This window comes from Lepidochelys kempii, chromosome 6 (genome assembly GCF_965140285.1).
Source record: "Lepidochelys kempii isolate rLepKem1 chromosome 6, rLepKem1.hap1, whole genome shotgun sequence".
NCBI classification, from domain to species: domain Eukaryota; kingdom Metazoa; phylum Chordata; order Testudines; family Cheloniidae; genus Lepidochelys; species Lepidochelys kempii.
The window spans coordinates 10,087,369-10,104,958 of NC_136385.1; the positions used below are offsets into that span (position 1 = coordinate 10,087,369).

General features: G+C 54.8%; 1 protein-coding gene across 1 annotated transcript; it reads left to right on the plus strand.

The window, feature by feature from the left end:
- Positions 1-4,613: 4,613 nt before the first annotated feature.
- Positions 4,614-6,724, plus strand: LOC140913693 (carbonic anhydrase 15). Its single transcript, XM_073350497.2, has 4 exons — positions 4,614-4,708; positions 4,942-5,014; positions 5,291-5,454; positions 5,765-6,724. The coding sequence occupies exons 1-4, from the start codon at positions 4,652-4,654 to the stop codon at positions 5,972-5,974; spliced, it is 504 nt and encodes a 167-aa protein (XP_073206598.1). The 5' UTR covers positions 4,614-4,651; the 3' UTR covers positions 5,975-6,724.
- Positions 6,725-17,590: the final 10,866 nt, after the last annotated feature.

The window sequence follows — 17,590 nt, forward strand, 5'->3', positions numbered from 1 at the left end:
TGCGTTTTAGCTGTGCAGAGCACTAACCCCTCAGGGGCGCTGGGCCTCTGGAGAGAGACAGAGGTTATAAGCAAGGATGACATGACCTCTGTCTGCACAACCCCCAGGCCTGAGGGGAGATCAGTTGTTGGGGTGAAGCACAGCAGAGTTTACACTGTCAGCAGCTGCCTGTTTACAGGCTCCCAGCGAGGAGAGGAAGACACTTCCCTCTGGGTACAACACAGACCAGTTCCCACAAGCTGGCCCAGTTATCCAGACTGGTTCCCAGTCACACTTGTAGATGCTACCGACAAAGAGAGAGTCCTCTGTCCCCTGTCCCCACATGCCTTTGTGATCTGAGCCCCCTAACCCCAAACTGGTCCTGAGTCCAGACCCCCCTTGTTTAACTCATTGGACCCCACTCCCCTCCCAGAGCTCTGAGGAGAACCCAGGAGTTCTGACTCCCAGCCCTCCCCCATCCCACTCACTACACTAACCCACTAGACCCTGCCCCCCATTAATGACTGTCATGGTCAGTACAGGTCACAGTGGGGAAGCAGCCAACCTCATGAATTTAAAACCCTTGTATGGGCCGTGGTATGTCACCAAAATTATCTGGCCTCATCCTCCTGCCCTGTTTTCAGAGAGTCCCAGCGACTCCACATCTCCAGGCTAGAGAACCAGTCGGGGCAGGGGTGGGGGATCAACGCCAACTTTGACCCTTCTTGCACCCCATCCTGGGACCAGGACACCTGGTTCTCCCCCCAGCTCTGGGAGGGGAGTGGGGTCTAGTAGGTGAGATGGGAGGTTGTGAGCGAGGACTCCGGGTTCTAGCCCCAGCTGAGGGGTTCAAGGAAGTCTTCCGGCTCCTGGAGATCTGTGGGTGTTCCCCACATGTTGAGCAGGGTGTATGAAAGACACCAGCCTGACACTGTTGTGAGTCAGTCTCAGCCTGTTAAATGGGAAATGAGAACCTGTAAACCCAGGAAGCACGCTTGCTCCATCCGCCCAGCTTGAGTTTCATCAGATGGGGAAACAGATCTGGGTATCATGGGGTTACAGAAGATAACATCAGCATCTTCGCCTTGTACACCCGCCAGCTGCCGAATGCCCTCAGGGGGCTATGAACACACCTGGTAGTTCAGGAGAGGCGGCTGGCCCAATGCCCCAGAGCGGCATTAGGGGGTGCTGTGCCGGGAGTGGAGTGGGAGGGGCTCAATAGAGGGCGCTCTCTATCCTCTGAGTGCCAATAACTGAGGGTGGCAAAAATCTAGTCTAATAATTTAGACGTGGGGACTGAGAGCCAGGACACCTGGGTTCTGCCCTCAGCTCTGAGAGGGGAGTGCGATCTAGTGGGTTAGATCAGGGGGAGCAGGAAACAAGGACTCCTGGGTTCCATCCCCAGCTCTCGGCGGGCAATAAGGGGCAGTGGTTCAGGGACATCTGCTCACCCCAGGGTGGGTGTGAGGTACCTTTCCAGCAGCGGGGGACGTGCTGTGCCCCATGCCAGGCTGCCCTGTGTCACTTCCTTCTTGCGCCATCTCTCCTGCACATCCCTTCCAAGAAGAGCGAGAGCCGACGTGGGCATCTGAGACCAGCTCTCCCCCTACAGAGGGTGCCCACGGCCTCCCAGGTTGGCGCCCCTTTCTCCTCTTTCTCACCGTCCCCCTCTTTCCTTCCCACTCCCTGGTTTTCTCTCTCCCTCCCTTCCCAACCTCTCTCTGTCACTGCCCCACCCCGTGGATGTAACTCATCCCTTCCCTGTAATTCCACCCCCCGGCTGCACTGGGCTGGACTGGGCGGTGACCCCATGTATATAAGGAGCTGCAAGGAGCCCTTCACCCCTGCAGTGTGACCTTCCCCCACCAGGCACAGAGCAGGTGAGAGCTGCTTGCTGCTGAGCATCTCTAGGGGCCTGTCTCCTCTAGGGGCGCCAGCTCCAGGGGTGGGAAATGAGGCATGGGGCCCGTCCCCTCTAGGGCGCAGGCTCCAATCTGGCCCCAGAGTGGGGCACTGGCTGGACCAGGGCAGGGGAGTTGAATCCAGACTCTCCAATCCTTTCTCCAGGTTGCTGTCAGCAGGTGACATCGGAGACATGAATCCTGCCTGGGTCCAGCACCTCATTGTCCTGGGGACGCTGCTGGGCGCCGGCTTCACCAGTGCCGATACAACAGGTAAAGCTGCTCCCCAGCCCGCCCCGCCCCTGCTCTACAGTGACCCTACCTGCTGGGGCCAAGCCCAGGGGAGAGGGGGCAGCAGGATGTGGTTATTTATTGGCCACCTCCCGGCTCTGACCCCCTCCCCCACCTCTCTCTGTCCTGCAGGTTCCTGGTGCTACGAAGACCCAAAATGTGGTAAGAGAACCCATCCATCCCCTGCGACACAGACATGCAGCCTTTGACCTCACCCAGAGTGGGATTAATTACTCTTTTCTCACTTTTTGGGTGGGTGGGGAAACTGAGGCACAGAGAAGGGGTGGGGCAGCCCCACCTCCCTGCTCTAAACCACAATCCCTCCCAGAGCCGTGTGTAAAACCCAGGAGCCTCCCCTGCTCTAACTCACTAGACAGCATTCCCTGGCCGGAGCTGCAGAGAGAACCCAGGAGTTCTGACTCCCAGCTCCCCCACTTTATCACACCAGAGCCCACTCCGCTGCCAGAGTCAGGGACAGAACCCAGGAATCCTGACTCCTGGACTAAAATTTGGGGTGAGGGATAGCTCAGTGGTTTGAGCACTGGCCTGCTAAACCCAGGGTTGTGAGTTCAATCCTTGAGGGGGCCATTTAGAGATCTGGGGCAAAAATGGGAGATTGGTCCTGCTTTGAGCAGGGGGTTGGACTAGATGACCTCCTGAGGTCCCTTCCAACCCTGATATTCTATGATTCATGCAGCCACCTCTGGGGTGGGTGACACCAGCTGATTAACATTCTGACTCCTCCCCCATTTTCTTCTGTGGCCCTTCCCCCTCCCTGTTGGCTTCTCCCCTCTTGGCAGGTCCAGAGACATGGGCGGCTCTGGGTCACTGTAACGGCACCAGGCAATCCCCGATCAACATCGTCACCCTTGATACTGTCCACAATCCCCACCTGGGGGCTGTGTCCCTCGCTGGCTATGGGGATGCCAGGAAGCTTATCTCCATGGAAAACAAGGGGACGACAGGTAGGCACAGACTGCCCCTAAACCGAGCACCCTGCACTGCCAGGCCAGGTGCCTGGGTCCCAGAGCCAGAACTAGGCATTTTAGCACCTGTGGTGAGCAAACATATCTGTGCCCCCCAGAGGCGACACATGGGGGGGCAGGCAGGGGGCCTGTCCGTCCCCCCCGATTTTGCCTTCCATTTAGCACAGAAGGGGAGAGGAGCCGTGCCACCCGCCCTGCCTGGGGAGCACCTGGCTGTGCAGAGGTGGCCTGGCTTGGGGCACAGGGCAGGGAGGGCTGCCTGGCAGCCAGCCAGCACCCTGGCTCCCCACAGCTCAGAGACCCAGGGGCCCAAGCGGGCAGGTCGCTCCCACCAGCTTCTGAACCAAACAGTGGGGCACACCTGGGTGGCTGCCCGGCTCACCCTGCCCATGTTACAGCCCTGCTGGGTCCCATTCCCCACCCTGGTCCCTGCCCCGGAGTGAGTGCCCAGCACTGCCACTCCGGACACCTGGGTCCCATTCCCTGTGTTGGTCTCTCTTCCCATCCCCTACAGTGGATGTGCTTTTAGCGGATGGGCTCCGTCTCAGCGCCCAGGGGCTCCCAGCTATCTACACAGCCAAATCCTTCCACCTGCACTGGGGCCAGGGGGCAGCCCAGCCTGGCTCGGAGCATTTCATCAATTACCAAGGATTCTCCATGGAGGTGAGAGAGGCAGGGGGCGCAGCACTGGCCCCAGTGCTGAGCTGGGGGATGCTGTGCGGTCTGGAGTGGGCTGTGGGGGCAGAGCGGGGGGGCGCCGGGCTGCAGGGAGCAGGCAGGGGGCTCAGCAGGGGGCGCTGTGCTGCAGGGAGCAGGCAGGGGGCTCAGCAGGGGGCGCTGTGCTGCAGGGAGCAGGTCGGGGGCTCAGCAGGGGGCGCTGTGCTGCAGGGAGCAGGCGGGGGGCTCAGCAGGGGGCGCTGTGCTGCAGGGAGCAGGCAGGGGGCTCAGCAGGGGGCGCTGTGCTGCAGGGAGCGGGCGGGGACTCAGCAGGGGGCGCTGTGCTGCAGGGAGCAGGTGGGGGGCTCAGCAGGGGGCACTGTGCTGCAGGGAGCAGGCGGGGGCTCAGCAGGGGGCGCTGGGCTGCAGGGAGCAGGCGGGGGCTCAGCAGGGGGCGCTGGGCTGCAGGGAGCAGGCGGGGGGCTCAGCAGGGGGCGCTGGGCTGCAGGGAGCAGGTCGGGGGCTCAGCAGGGGGCGCTGGGCTGCAGGGAGCAGGCGGGGGCTCAGCAGGGGGCGCTGTGCTGCAGGGAGCAGGCGGGGGGCTCAGCAGGGGGCGCTGGGCTGCAGGGAGCAGGCGGGGGCTCAGCAGGGGGCGCTGGGCTGCAGGGAGCAGGTCGGGGCTCAGCAGGGGGCGCTGTGCTGCAGGGAGCAGGTGGGGGGCTCCGTAGAGGGCGCTGGGCTGCAGGGAGCACGCAGGGGCTCCATAGGGGGCACTCTCCAATTTTTCTCTCTCTCCCCCTTTAGCTCCACATTGTTCATACCAAGAACAACCTGAGCATGGCTGACGCCCTCAAGGATCCCGAGGGAATCGCTGTGCTGGCCTTCTTCCTCCAGGTGAGGCAGTGCGGGGCGACAAGCCCGGACTCCTGGGTTCTATCCCCAGCTCTGGACAGGCAGCGGGGTCCAGTGGGGGCTGGGCAGCAGGACTCCTGGGTTCTCTGGATGGGAAATGGTATCTAATGATTCAAGGAGGGACTGGAGTCTTACCCTGAGTCACTCTATGACTCCCAGCCCTCCCCACGCCTCAGTTTCCCTATTTGCTGTACTCATGTGGTCTTGTCCCTCAGGCAACAGCCCACACACGCCCCTCCCACTCCTGGGATTCCTTCACCCAACACTTGAAGAAGGTGGCTCTGAAGGGTGAGTATCCCCTGAACTGGGGTGCGCGAGAGGTGGATTACGGCTGGCCTAGCATTGGGGCTGGGGGCAGTACAGCTCTGTGCCACCAGGGGGCGAGAGAGACTAATGGATGAGAGGAGCGGGGTTGGGGCTAGGAGTCCGGGCTACTGGGTTCTGTCCCTAAAGCTGGGAGGAGAGTGGCATCTAGTGGGTTAGAGCAGGGGGGCTGGGAGCTAGGACTCCTGGGTTCTATCCCCAGCTCTGGGAGGGGCCCTCACTCTCCCTCTGCCCCTCCAGGGAAGAAAACAGATCTGGACGGCTCCTTCTCCCTGCGGGAGCTCCTGGGCTCGGTGAACCTAGCCCGCTATTACCGCTACCAGGGCTCCCTCACCACCCCCAACTGTGACGAAGTCGTGGTCTGGACTGTCTTCCCCAACCCCATCCTGGTGCCTCCTGGTGTGGTGAGTGTGGGGCTGGGGGGAAGGGAGGGAGTCAGGACTCCTGGGTTCTCTCCCCAGCTTTGGGAGGGGAGTGGGGTCTAGTGGGTTAGAGCAGAGGGGGCTGGGAGTCAGGGCTCCTGGTCTCTTTTTCCAGCTCACCTCCCCTCTGCTGTTCAAACCCCCACTCTCTCTGCTCCAAAGTGGTCCCCATCAGAACCTTCCCAGTTCTCTCCATTGATGGGGTGTCCTCCTCTGCACGCAGTAGGGCACCCCAAGTTTGCCTCCCCCCTCAATTTGACCCCCCCCCACTAATCTGTCTCTCTCTCCCCAGGTGGCTGCGTTCCCCTCCATCCTCAGCTCCACAAACTCAGATGCTGGGCCCCGGCTACAGAACAACTACCGGCCTCTGCAGAGCCTTGGGAATCGCCACGTGCAGGCCTCGTCGGGCCTCCGAGTCGCCCCCAGCTCCTCTTCCACCCTGCGGCCTGCAACCTTGATCCCTCTGCTCATCAGTACCACAGCAATTGCCTGGCACCTATAAAGAGACAGAGACAGACACGGGGGGTGCTGGGAGCCAGGACTCCTGGGTTCCATTCCTGGTTCAGCCACAGACTCCCTATGTGACCATCATCAAGCACCATCCCCGCTCTGGGCCTCAGTTCCCCATAGATAAAATAGTGATAGGTTTTGCTCCACAGTCCTGGAGACAGCATTGATCACAGTCCTCTTGGAGACTGAATGGGAACACAACCTTCAGCTAATATATCTGTTAAGGAAAAGTTAGCATATGTGACTCCATTTTGGTTTGGGGCCCACCATTGTCTAAAAGCAAGCAAGTTGTTGGGGACACTGGGTCATGGCCACTAGGTAACTCGAGGGGATGGAAGACCACAAGTGTAGATGAAGCCCCCTCGCACTAGGCCCAGGTGTCCGTGTCCTTGCCCCACCCCACCCCCCGCCTGGAGGCACTCGCAGCAGTTATGCTGAGGATCTGCAACAATATGCTGCAGAGTCAGACTGCCTGAAACGACGCAAGGCCAAACAGGGCAGATACGGAAGAACAATGCTGAATAAAGCAGCTTTATGTATGGTTTAAGAAATGATACAGAGAACAAGGGAACTAGCTGGGAACTGGATTGGCTGGCTATATGGATACTTAGGGCAGCTTGCTATTGGATAGGTATGCTGGGAAAAAGGATGTATAAAAGCCTGTGTAACTTCCTGCTCTGTGTGCAGGATTTGAGATTTTATTCTCCCTGTACCTTTTTGCAGCTACAAATAAACTTTTCTGCTTCTCCACCCCGTTGTGATTCTTGGGTGTAGCACACTGGGCAGCGAACCAACTCCAGCTGTTGTTTAGCCTCTCGGCACTGGGTGCCGGCAACAGCTTTTGGTGTCCCTGGGTGGGTGACGAGGCTGCAATTTAGCCTTGCCCGGACCCCTCCTGGAGGTCGAGGATTGCGGCGAGAACCGACGCCCAGCGCGCACCGGTGAGTTCACCGCGGGCCTCGGAGGAGACAATGGTGCAACGCACTCATATAGTGGGGAAGTTGTTGTGGACGACGGTGAGGAACCAGTCCCTTAGACATGGGGGAGGAGCAGCTGCAGGCCACGGTGAAGAACCGGTCCCTTGGATAAGGTAGGAACCTTTTGAAATCCGGATTGTATGCTCTGTTGCAACCTGTGGACGCCCAGAGTTACCCTGTAGGTATGGGACAGGGACAGAGCTCAGGGGTTAGGGCATGGTGTATGCCCCTAGAATGCATTCTAGCAAACTGGAAGGTATTTGGTGCGGATCCGATGACTAAGAGCCAATTAAAACGATTCTCTACAGTTGACTGGCTTCAATATCAACTAGAGGACCAGGAGTGGTGGCCACCAGGAGGGTCAATTAATTACAACATAATCCTCCAATTAGTTTTGTTTTGTCAGTGAATGGGTAAATGGAATGAATACTTGTATGCACAAGCGTTTATGGCTTTAAGAAATAGAACAGAGCTGTAATTCTGCAGAGTTGTAATTTGACTCCGACTGGTTCAGTAGCAGCTAATGTTAGTCCCCAGACCCCCACCCCCACTGTAATGGCAGAGCCGGTGTCCCCTTCGGCCCCCACGCCCCCACCTTATAAGGGTAGGATGCCTCGGGTTACAGAGATTGCCCCCTCGGTGGGACTCTATCCTTTGCTTACCGAGACCATTGTGGCTTGCCCAGGGCAGACGGACGTCAGGCTACCACTATGCAAGTTTACACCCATGTGCCATTCAATCCAATAGACTTAGCAGCTTTTAAAACACAGGCTGGGGAATTCTCCATGAACCCAAGCCGGTTTATTTCAGTCTTTGAGGGGTGCCTCAGCAGTCACAAGCCGGACTGGGATGATTGTAACGTCCTCCTGCGAACCCTATTGTCTGAGGTTGAAAGACAACAGGTTGTGTCCAAGGCAAGGGAGGAAGCGCAGAGACGGTACGACCGGGATCATATTAATGTCCCTGACCCGGATGCACAAGTCCCCCGAGCAGACCCCAGGTGGGATCCAAATGATCCTGGGGATATGACCCGCCTTACCTCCTATAAGGAGTTGCTTTTACATGGACTCCGTCACTCGGCTGTCCGACATAATAATTGGGCAAAGCCATATGAAGTAATGCAGGATTTAAAAGAAAGCCCAGGGGCCTTTCTACAGCGTATTCGGGACACAATTCGACAGAACACTAATGCAGACCCCGATGATCAGGCAACTGAGTCAATTATTAAGGGAATTTTTAAGAGCAGAGCAGCCCCTGATATTAAGAGAAAGTTACAAAAAAAAGAGGATTTAATGGGCATGACCATGGCACAAATCGTAGAGACTGCAAACCGAGCTTATAGTCTGAGAGAGACAGAGAAGGTGAGAGAGAGCAAGTGAGATTGATGGTAACAGCGGTACAGGCCGGCACTAAGAGAAGTGGCCGGGGAGAAAGGGGCCATGGACACGAATGTCCGGGCCCGCAGGAGAGACGACTGGGTCGCAACCAGTGTGCCCTGTGTCAACAGGAGGGACACTGGAAAAATGAGTGCCCAAAGAGGAAAGAAAAGGGGGGTGCCTCCGTGATGGCGATGGTGGAGCAGGAATAGGGGTGTCAGGGGAGACGGACCACCCTACCCCCAGAACCCCAAGTAAAGATGCGGGTGGGAAGCTCAGAAATAGATTTTTTAGTGGGCTCTGGAGCGGCACGAACTGCTGTAAATCAGCCTCTTCAGTTGCCAGTAGCAGATTCCCTTACTGTGGTGGTGTTGCCGGCACCCAGTGCCGAGAGGCTGAACAACAGCTTGAGTTGGTTCGTTACCCGGTGTGCTGCACCCAATAATCACAACGGGGTGGAGAAGCAGAAAAGTTTATTTGAAGCTTCAAAAAGGTACAGGGAGATTTGAATCTCAAATCCTGTACAACAGAGCAGGAAGTTACACAGGCTTTTATACATCCTTTTTCCCAGCATACTTATCCAATAGCAAGCTGCTCCAAGTATCCATATAGCCAGCCAATCCAGTTCCCAGCTAGTTCCCTGATTCTCTGTATCATTTGTTAAACTATACATAAAGCTGCTTTATTCAGCATTGTTCTTCCATATCTCCCCTGTTTGGCCTTGCTTAGTTTCAGGCAGTCTGACTCTGCAACATACTGTTGCAGATTCTCAGCATAACTGCTGTGTGTGCCTCCAGGCGGTGGGGGGCCAAGGACACTTGGGCCTAGCACGCAGAGCTGCTGCGAGGGCCTCCAGGCAGGAGGGGGGGCCAAGGACACCTGGGCCTAGTGCGAGGTGGCTTCATCGACACTCGTGGTCTTCCATCCCCTCGAGTTACCTAGTGGCCATGCCCCAGTGTTCCCAACAACTCCCCCCTTTGAGAACACTCAACAGCCTTGGCTCTGAGTTTTCTCACTTGGGCTACTTATTTTTTTACAATATGACTTTGTATAAGCACTTTGTGATAGCCCTGAAGAGAATGACGTATTAACTTTTGCAAAAGGGCCCTGACACATGATACCGCACAGCATAATACCAGTAATACAAGCAATACAGGAAAGAGAAATTTCAAAAGCAGGCTAAATAAACCACCAAGCCAAGATGACAAACCCCAGCCTGAAAACAAGGTTTGCAACCAATCGTTCTCTGGGGCAGTATAGGCAACCTGTGCTCCGGCTCGGGCATGGGCCTCAGCCTGTACCACCTTTTCATAGATCTCATAACTGCTATCATTTACATATACACAACATCGGGGCCCGACGAGGGCACAAACCCCTCCTTGGGATGCCAAGAGATAGTCCAAAGCCAGCCTGTTTTGGAGGGAAAACGTCCTGAGCTGCTGTACCTCTTTATTTAATGTTTTTACTGCTGACCCTAAATCACTAACCGAGTCCTCTAACTCTAAGGCCACTTTCTCAAGTACCATCTGCAGCCTTACAGTATAGCGGCCTATGCGTGCCATGGCTGGCCCGGTAAACAGTGGTGCTATTCCCAGTACAGAGCACCCTACCAGCTTCTCGGTTGTGAGGGGATTCTTCATATTGCCCTCCAATGCCTTAGTCAGTCGCCGCAGGGTCTTTTCTCGTGACTCAACAGAGGTGTCTCGGGCATTTCTAATCTTTCCTTTGGGCAGTGTGGCAGTTATGGAAAGATGAGGAACTCCATAAGCTATATAACAGCTACCTGTCCAGTTGGCTGGCAGCACCTTGTAAGCCTTTCGGCCACATACAAAATAGTGACCTTGTAGGGCCCAGTAAGGACTGTTTCTTAAGGGGATTCCTGGGATATTTAAGGCTGCTTTTCCAAACAGTTCGTATGCCCCTAGGGGGGCATCCCATCCTCCTGACTGGGTACAAGTGGGGGCATTTCTAATTGTGCCGTTCAAATTACACTCGCCATAGGGACCACTACAAACCCACCATTGGCTTGCTACATTGGAGATATTAACTGGACGGCAAGTTACATTTCCAAACCCCTTTTTTGTGGTAAGATTATTTGTAAGTGTTTCCCTAAAAGGGGAGGAACCATTACACCCACACTGCTGGCCTCCCCTGTTGGTCTTTATTTAATACCCATTAGCCCACTGTGTAATAACACAGGAGCTCTTTCCCACAGGACGCCCATAGGGATCAGATTGGTTTCGGGTAAAACATAACACTCCCTCAGTGAGTACTGCAACTGAATACTCCTGGTCCTGATAGGTGGCTTGCTGTAAAGAGGTCTTGTTCCAGAATGGTGAGTCCGTTCTTTCCTGCTCTTTGGTGGTGGCTAATTCTGCTAGGGTCAAGGGCAGCATGTCAAGGGGCATTCCCGTTTTGGGGGACAGTGGAGCCGGAGCACATACCCAGCAATCAGTCTGGTTTGTTAAAGTAGCAACATGGTGCGCAAGCAAAACAAAGGAGTTATGCTCCCGATATGCACGGTTTGGAAATACCAATACAGAGAACAACAATGTTACCCAACTAATTATTACCAGAGTCTTCCCAACCCGGGTCTCCAGTACCGGGGTGGGCCCATTTTAGCGTTAAGGTGCCCGCTATTTGTGTGTCTTAAACAGTAGCTTTAGCCCGAGATCGTCACTAGATGAGGAGTCAGCAGGTTGGACGGTCCACTGTTCTGCTGACGAGGGGGCAGGTACTGCCTTCAGACGAGAGGGATGGATCCAGTTCTTGTCTCCCTCGATCTTTGCCGCTGTATGAGAGATCAGGAGGACGGTACAGGGTCCTTTCCACTTTTCCTGGAGAGGCTCGTCTTTCCAGGTGCGAACAAGCACAGAGTCACCGGGCTGTAAGGAGTGAACGGGAGAGTCCAAGGGGAGAGGCTGGGAATCCTTGGTATACCTGTGAAGAGACAAGAGAACAGCAGACAGGGAACACATATACTGTGACAAAAAAACATTACCCAACTCCCATTCCCCTGACAGAACCGGGGTGCCATTCATGGGCCATGCCCTTCCAAACATAATTTCAAAGGGACTGAGCCCTAATCTACCCTTTGGGAGAACGCGGATACGGAGTAGGATGAGGGGCAAAGCATCAGGCCATCGCAGTGAGGCTTCTTGGCACACTTTTGAGAGATGCCGTTTAAGGGTCTGATTGATACGCTCCACTACCCCACTGGCTTGCGGTCTCCAGGGCATATGGAGTTTCCAGGGGATCTGTAAGGCATGTGAGATGCTTTGAATGATTTTTGACGTGAAGTGTGTCCCATTGTCAGATTTCATCCACAGGGGGAGTTCAAAGCGAGGAATGAGCTCCTTAACAAACTTGAGGGCCACTGTCCTGGCAGTGCAGTTACGGCATGGGAAGGCTTCTGGCCATCCGCTGAACCGATCCACTATGACAAGGAGATATTTGAACCCTTGGGTCCGGGGAAACTCAGTAAAGTCTATTTGCCACACTTGTCCGGGGCCCGGAGTGGGTTCTAGGGCAGCTGGTGGCACAGGATGTCCCGGTCGGGGGTTATTCTTTTGGCAGACTAAGCAGTCCGCTTGTACCTGGGCAGCCAGGGGTCGGAGTCCGGAAGTGATAAAGTATTTTCCCATTAGCTGGATAAGTGCTTCCCTGCCAGCATGAGTGGTTTGATGTAGTTTCTGCAGCACCGGCCGGATTAGGCCCTTTGGTAAGAGGACCTTCCCTTCCGGGGAATGGAGCCATCCCTCCTTTTCCCGGAGACTGAGTTTGTCAGTTAGCTGTCTCTCCTCCCCAGAGTACTGAGGGGTTGGAAGCTCCCCTACTGATGGGATAAGGGCATGCATATGGGCGTTCTCAGCCTAAGGGGATGGCAGGGTGGCAGCATGCTTAGCCTCTCTATCTGCCCGGGCGTTACCTCTGGCCACATCTTGATCCTCCGTTTGATGGGCTTTACAGTGTACCACCGCCACTTCCGAGGGGAGTTGTACGGCTTCTAGGAGCCGGAGGATTTGGGGCCCGTACTTGACTGGGGAGCCTTGGGCTGTCAGCATTCCCCTTTGCTTCCATAGGCCAGCATGAGCATGCAGCACACCAAAAGCATACTTTGAATCAGTAAAAATGTTGACCCGCTTTCCTTTTGACAGTTCAAGTGCACGGGTCAGGGCTATCAGTTCAGCAAGCTGGGCAGAGGTCCCAGCAGGCAAACCTTCAGCTTTCACAGTGTCATGGAGGGTCACAACAGCATAACCCGCCCTCCTTTGCCCATCTATTACAGTACTGCTACCATCAGTGTACCACTCATAATCTGCATTTGGGAGAGGTACATCCTTTAAATCTGGACGGCTGGAGTACTGGACATCTATGATCTCTAAACAGTCATGTTTCTGTTCCTCTGTTTCTGGCAAGAGGGTGGCTGGGTTAAGGGAGGGGCAAGGCTGTAGGGTGACTTCAGAGTTCTCTAACAGCTTAGCCTGGTACCGAGCAATCCGAGCCTGGGTGAGCCAAAGCCCTCCCTTTGCATCCAATAAGGCTCGGACCATATGGGGAGTATAGATTTGCATAACCCCTCCCAATGTTAGCTTCTCGGCTTCCTCAAGCAATAGGGCAGTAGCTGCGACCGCCCGTAAACATGCCGGCCAACCCTTTGCAACCTGATCCAATTGCTTAGAAAAATAAGCCACAGGACACTTCCATGCTCCTAACAGCTGTGTAAGCACTCCTAGGGCCATCCCCCTTCATTCATGTACATACAACTGAAACGGCTTAGAGAGATCTGGCAGGCCCAGAGCCGGGGCTTCCATCAATTTTCTAATCAGGATTTTAAATGCCCTGTCAGCCTCTGGGGTCCAATAGAAGGGGTCATGATCTGCTCCTTTTACACAGTCGTACAGGGGTTTAGCCCACAGTCCAAACTCTGGGATCCATATCCTGCAAAAGCCTGCCATACCCAGAAATGCCCTGAGCCGCTTACGGTTACTTGGGGTAGGAACTTGACAGATAGCTTCCTTTCTTTCGCTTGAAAGCTGACGCTCCCCTTGCCGTATGTGAAACCCGAGGTACCGTACCTCTGGGAGGGCAATTTGAGCCTTACTCCGTGCTACACGATATCCCCGGAGTCCAATAAAATTCAGGAGGCTCACGGTGGCTTTAAGGCAGGGTTTTTGGCCCACAGTGGCAATTAACAAATCATCTACATACTGCAGAAGGAGAGCCTCCTCATTATCCCACTCCTGTAGGTCCCTGGCCAGAGCCTGGCCAAAGAGGGTGGGGGAGTTTTTAAATCCCTGGGCCAACACTGTCCAGCAAAGTTGCTTTTTAACCCTTTTTTGGTCCTCCCACTCGAAGGAGAAGATTTCCTGTGACGGGGTGGCAACTGGGATGGTAAAGAAAGCATCTTTCAGATTGAGGACTGAAAAATGGGTATACTGTCCCCCTATAGAAGCCAATAAGGTATACGGGTTAGGGACAAGAGGGTGCACAGTCTTAACTCGTTCATTGACTGCCCTTAGGTCCTGTACCAGCCGATGCGTGCCATTAGGCTTCTGTACGGGTAGAATGGGAGTGTTCCAGACTGACTGACATTCCCGGAGAATACCATATATTAGGAATCAATCTATAGTTTCCTGTAAACCTTCTCTGGCTTCCCTCTTGATTGGATACTGTTTTACTTGCACTGGGCCTTTCCCTGGTATGAGCTGAATAGCAATGGGGGTCTGGTGGGTGGCCTTTCCTGGAATCCCTGATGCCCACACGGGGGGGTACACCTGGTCTTCCCACGGACTCCATTCTGGGGCTTGCATGGCTGAGGGCTCAACTGCAAGGGTCATGATCCATGCATTCTCAGGGGGTAAGGTAAGGGTTATTTCGTCCTCAGTAAAATGCAGGGTGGCACCGAGGCGACAAAGCAGATCCCGTCCCAGCAGAGGCGTTGGACACTCAGGGAGGTATACCAGCTTGTGGGATATAGTCCTGTCTCCCAAAGCACATTCCGCTGGGGCATACACTGGGCACTTGGTGTCCCTGCCTGTGGCTCCCACCACAGTAAGGGAATCTGCTACTGGCAACTGAAGAGGCTGATTTACGGCAGTTCGGGCCGCTCCAGAGTCCACTAAAAAATCTATTTCTGAGCTTCCCACCCGCATCTTTACTCGGGGTTCCGGGGGTAGGGTGGTCCGTCTCCCCTGACACCCCTATTCCTGCTCCACCATCGCCATCATAGGGGCACCCCCCTTTTCTTTCCTCTTTGGGCACTCATTTTTCCAGTGTCCCTCCTGTTGACACAGGGCACACTGGTTGCGACCCAGTCGTCTCTCCTGCAGGCCCGGATGGTCGCGTCCACGGCCGCTTCCTCCCCGGCCACTTCTCTTAGTGCCGGCCTGTACCGCTGTTACCATCAATCTCACTGTGGGACAAACCCCCTGCCTTAAAGCCACCGTGAGCCTCCTGAATTTTATTGGACTCCGGGGATATCGGGTAGCACGGAGTAAGGCTCAAATCGCCCTCCCAGATACCTCGGGTTTCACATACGGCAAGGGGAGCGTCAGCTTTCAAGCGAAAGAAAGGAAGCTATCTGTCAAGTTCCTACTCCAAGTAATCGTAAGCGGTTCAGGGCATTTCTGGGTATGGCAGGATATGCAGGATATGGATCCCAGAGTTTGGACTATGGGCTAAACCCCTGTACGACTGTGTAAAAGGAGTGGATCATGACCCCTTCTATTGGACCCCAGAAGCTGACAGGGCATTTAAAATCCTGAAAAGAAAATTGATGAAAGCCCCAGCTATGGGCCTGCCAGATCTCTCTAAGCCGTTTCAGTTGTATGTACATGAACGAAGGGGGATGGCCCTAGGAGTGCTTACACAGCTGTTAGGAGCATGGAGATGTCCTGTGGCTTATTTTTCTAAGCAACCGGATCAGGTTGCAAAGGGTTGGGCGGCATGTTAACAGGCGGCGGTAGCTACTGCCCTAGTGCTTGAGGAAGCCGAGAAGCTAACTTTGGGAGGGGTTATGCAAATCTATACTCCCCATATGGTCCGAGCCTTATTGGATGCAAAGGGAGGGCTTTGGCTCACCCAGGCTCGGATTGCTCGGTACCAGGCTAAGCTGTTAGAGAACTCTGAAGTCACCCTACAGCCTTGCCCCTCCCTTAACCCAGCCACTCTGTTGCCAGAAACAGAGGAACAGAACCATGACTGTTCAGAGATCATAGATGTCCAGTACTCCAGCCGTCCGGATTTAAAGGATGTACCCCTCCCAAATGCAGATTATGAGTGGTACACTGATGGTAGCAGCACAGTAATAGATGGGCAAAGGAGGGCGGGTTATGCTGTTGTGACCCTCCATGACACTGTGGAAGCTGATGGTTTGCCTGCTGGGACCTCTGCCCAGCTTGCCGAACTGATAGCCCTGACCCGTGCACTTGAACTGTCAAAAGGAAAGCGGGTCAACATTTTTACTGATTGAAAGTATGCTTTTGGTGTGCTGCATGCTCATGCTGGCCTATGGAAGCAAAGGGGAATGCTGACAGCCCAAGGCTCCCCAGTCAAGTACGGGCCCCAAATCCTCCGGCTCCTAGAAGCTGTACAACTCCCCTCGGAAGTGGCGGTGGTACACTGTAAAGCCCATCAAAGGGAGGATCAAGACGTGGCCAGAGGTAACGCCCGGGCAGATAGAGAGGCTAAGCATGCTGCCACCCTGCCATCCCCTCAGGCTGAGAACGCCCATATACATGCCCTTATCCCATCAGTAGGGGAGCTTCCAACCCCTCAGTACTCTGGGGAGGAGAGACAGCTAACTGACAAACTCGGTCTCTGGGAAAAGGAGGGATGGCTCCATTCTCCGGAAGGGAAGGTCCTCTTACCAAAGGGCCTAATCCGGCCAGTGCTGCAGAAACTACATCAAACCACTCATGCTGGCAGGGAAGCACTTATCCAGCTAATGGGAAAATACTTTATCACTTCCGGACTCCGACCCCTGGCTGCCCAGGTACAAGCGGACTGCTTAGTCTGCCAAAAGAATAACCCCCGACCGGGACATCCTGTGCCACCAGCTGCCCTAGAACCCACTCCGGGCCCCGGACAAGTGTGGCAAATAGACTTTACTGAGTTTCCCCGGACCCAAGGGTTCAAATATCTCCTTGTTATAGTGGATTGGTTCAGCGGATGGCCAGAAGCCTTCCCATGCCGTAACTGCACTGCCAGGACAGTGGCCCTCAAGTTTGTTAAGGAGCTCATTCCTCGCTTTGGGCTCCCCCTGTGGATGGAATCTGACAACGGGACACACTTCACGTCAAAAATCATTCAAAGCATCTCACATGCCTTACAGATCCCCTGGAAACTCCATACGCCCTGGAGACCGCAAGCCAGTGGGGTAGTGGAGCGTATCAATCAGACCTTTAAACGGCATCTCTCAAAAATGTGCCAAGAAGCCTCACTGCGATGGCCTGATGCTTTGCCCCTTGTCCTACTCCTTATCCGCGTTCTCCCTAAGGATAGATTAGGGCTCAGTCCCTTTAAAATTATGTTTGGAAGGGCATAGCCTATGAATGGCACCCCGGTTCTGTCAGGGGAATGGGAGTTGGGTAATGGTTTGTTGTCACAGTATATGTGTTCCCTGTCTGCTGTTCTCTTGTCTCTTCACAGGTATACCAAGGATTCCCAGCCTCTCCCCTTGGACTCTCCCGTTCACTCCTTACAGCCCGGTGACTCTGTGCTTGTTCGCACCTGGAAAGACGAGCCTCTCCAGGAAAAGTGGAAGGGACCGTATACCGTCCTGCTGATTTCCCATACAGCGGCAAAGATCAAGGGAGACAAGAACTGGATCCATCCCTCTCGTCTGAAGGCAGTACCCGCCCCCTCGTCAGCAGAACAGTGGACCGTCCAACCTGCTGACTCCTCATTTAGTGACGATCTCGGGCTAAAGCTACTGTTTAAGACACACAGATAGCGGGCACCTTAATGCTAAAATGGGCCCACCCAGGTACTGGAGACCCTGGGTTGGGAAGACTCTGGTGATAATTTGTTGGGTAACATTGTTGTTCTTTGTATTGGTATTTCCAAACCGTGCATATCGGGAGCATAACTCCTTTGTTTTGCTTGCGCACCATGTTGCTAATTTAACAAACCAGACTGATTGCTAGGTATGTGCTCCAACTCCACTGTCCCCCAAAACGGGAATGCCCCTTGACATGCTGCCCCTGACCCTAGCAGAATTAGCCACCACCAAAGAGCAGGAAAGAACGAACT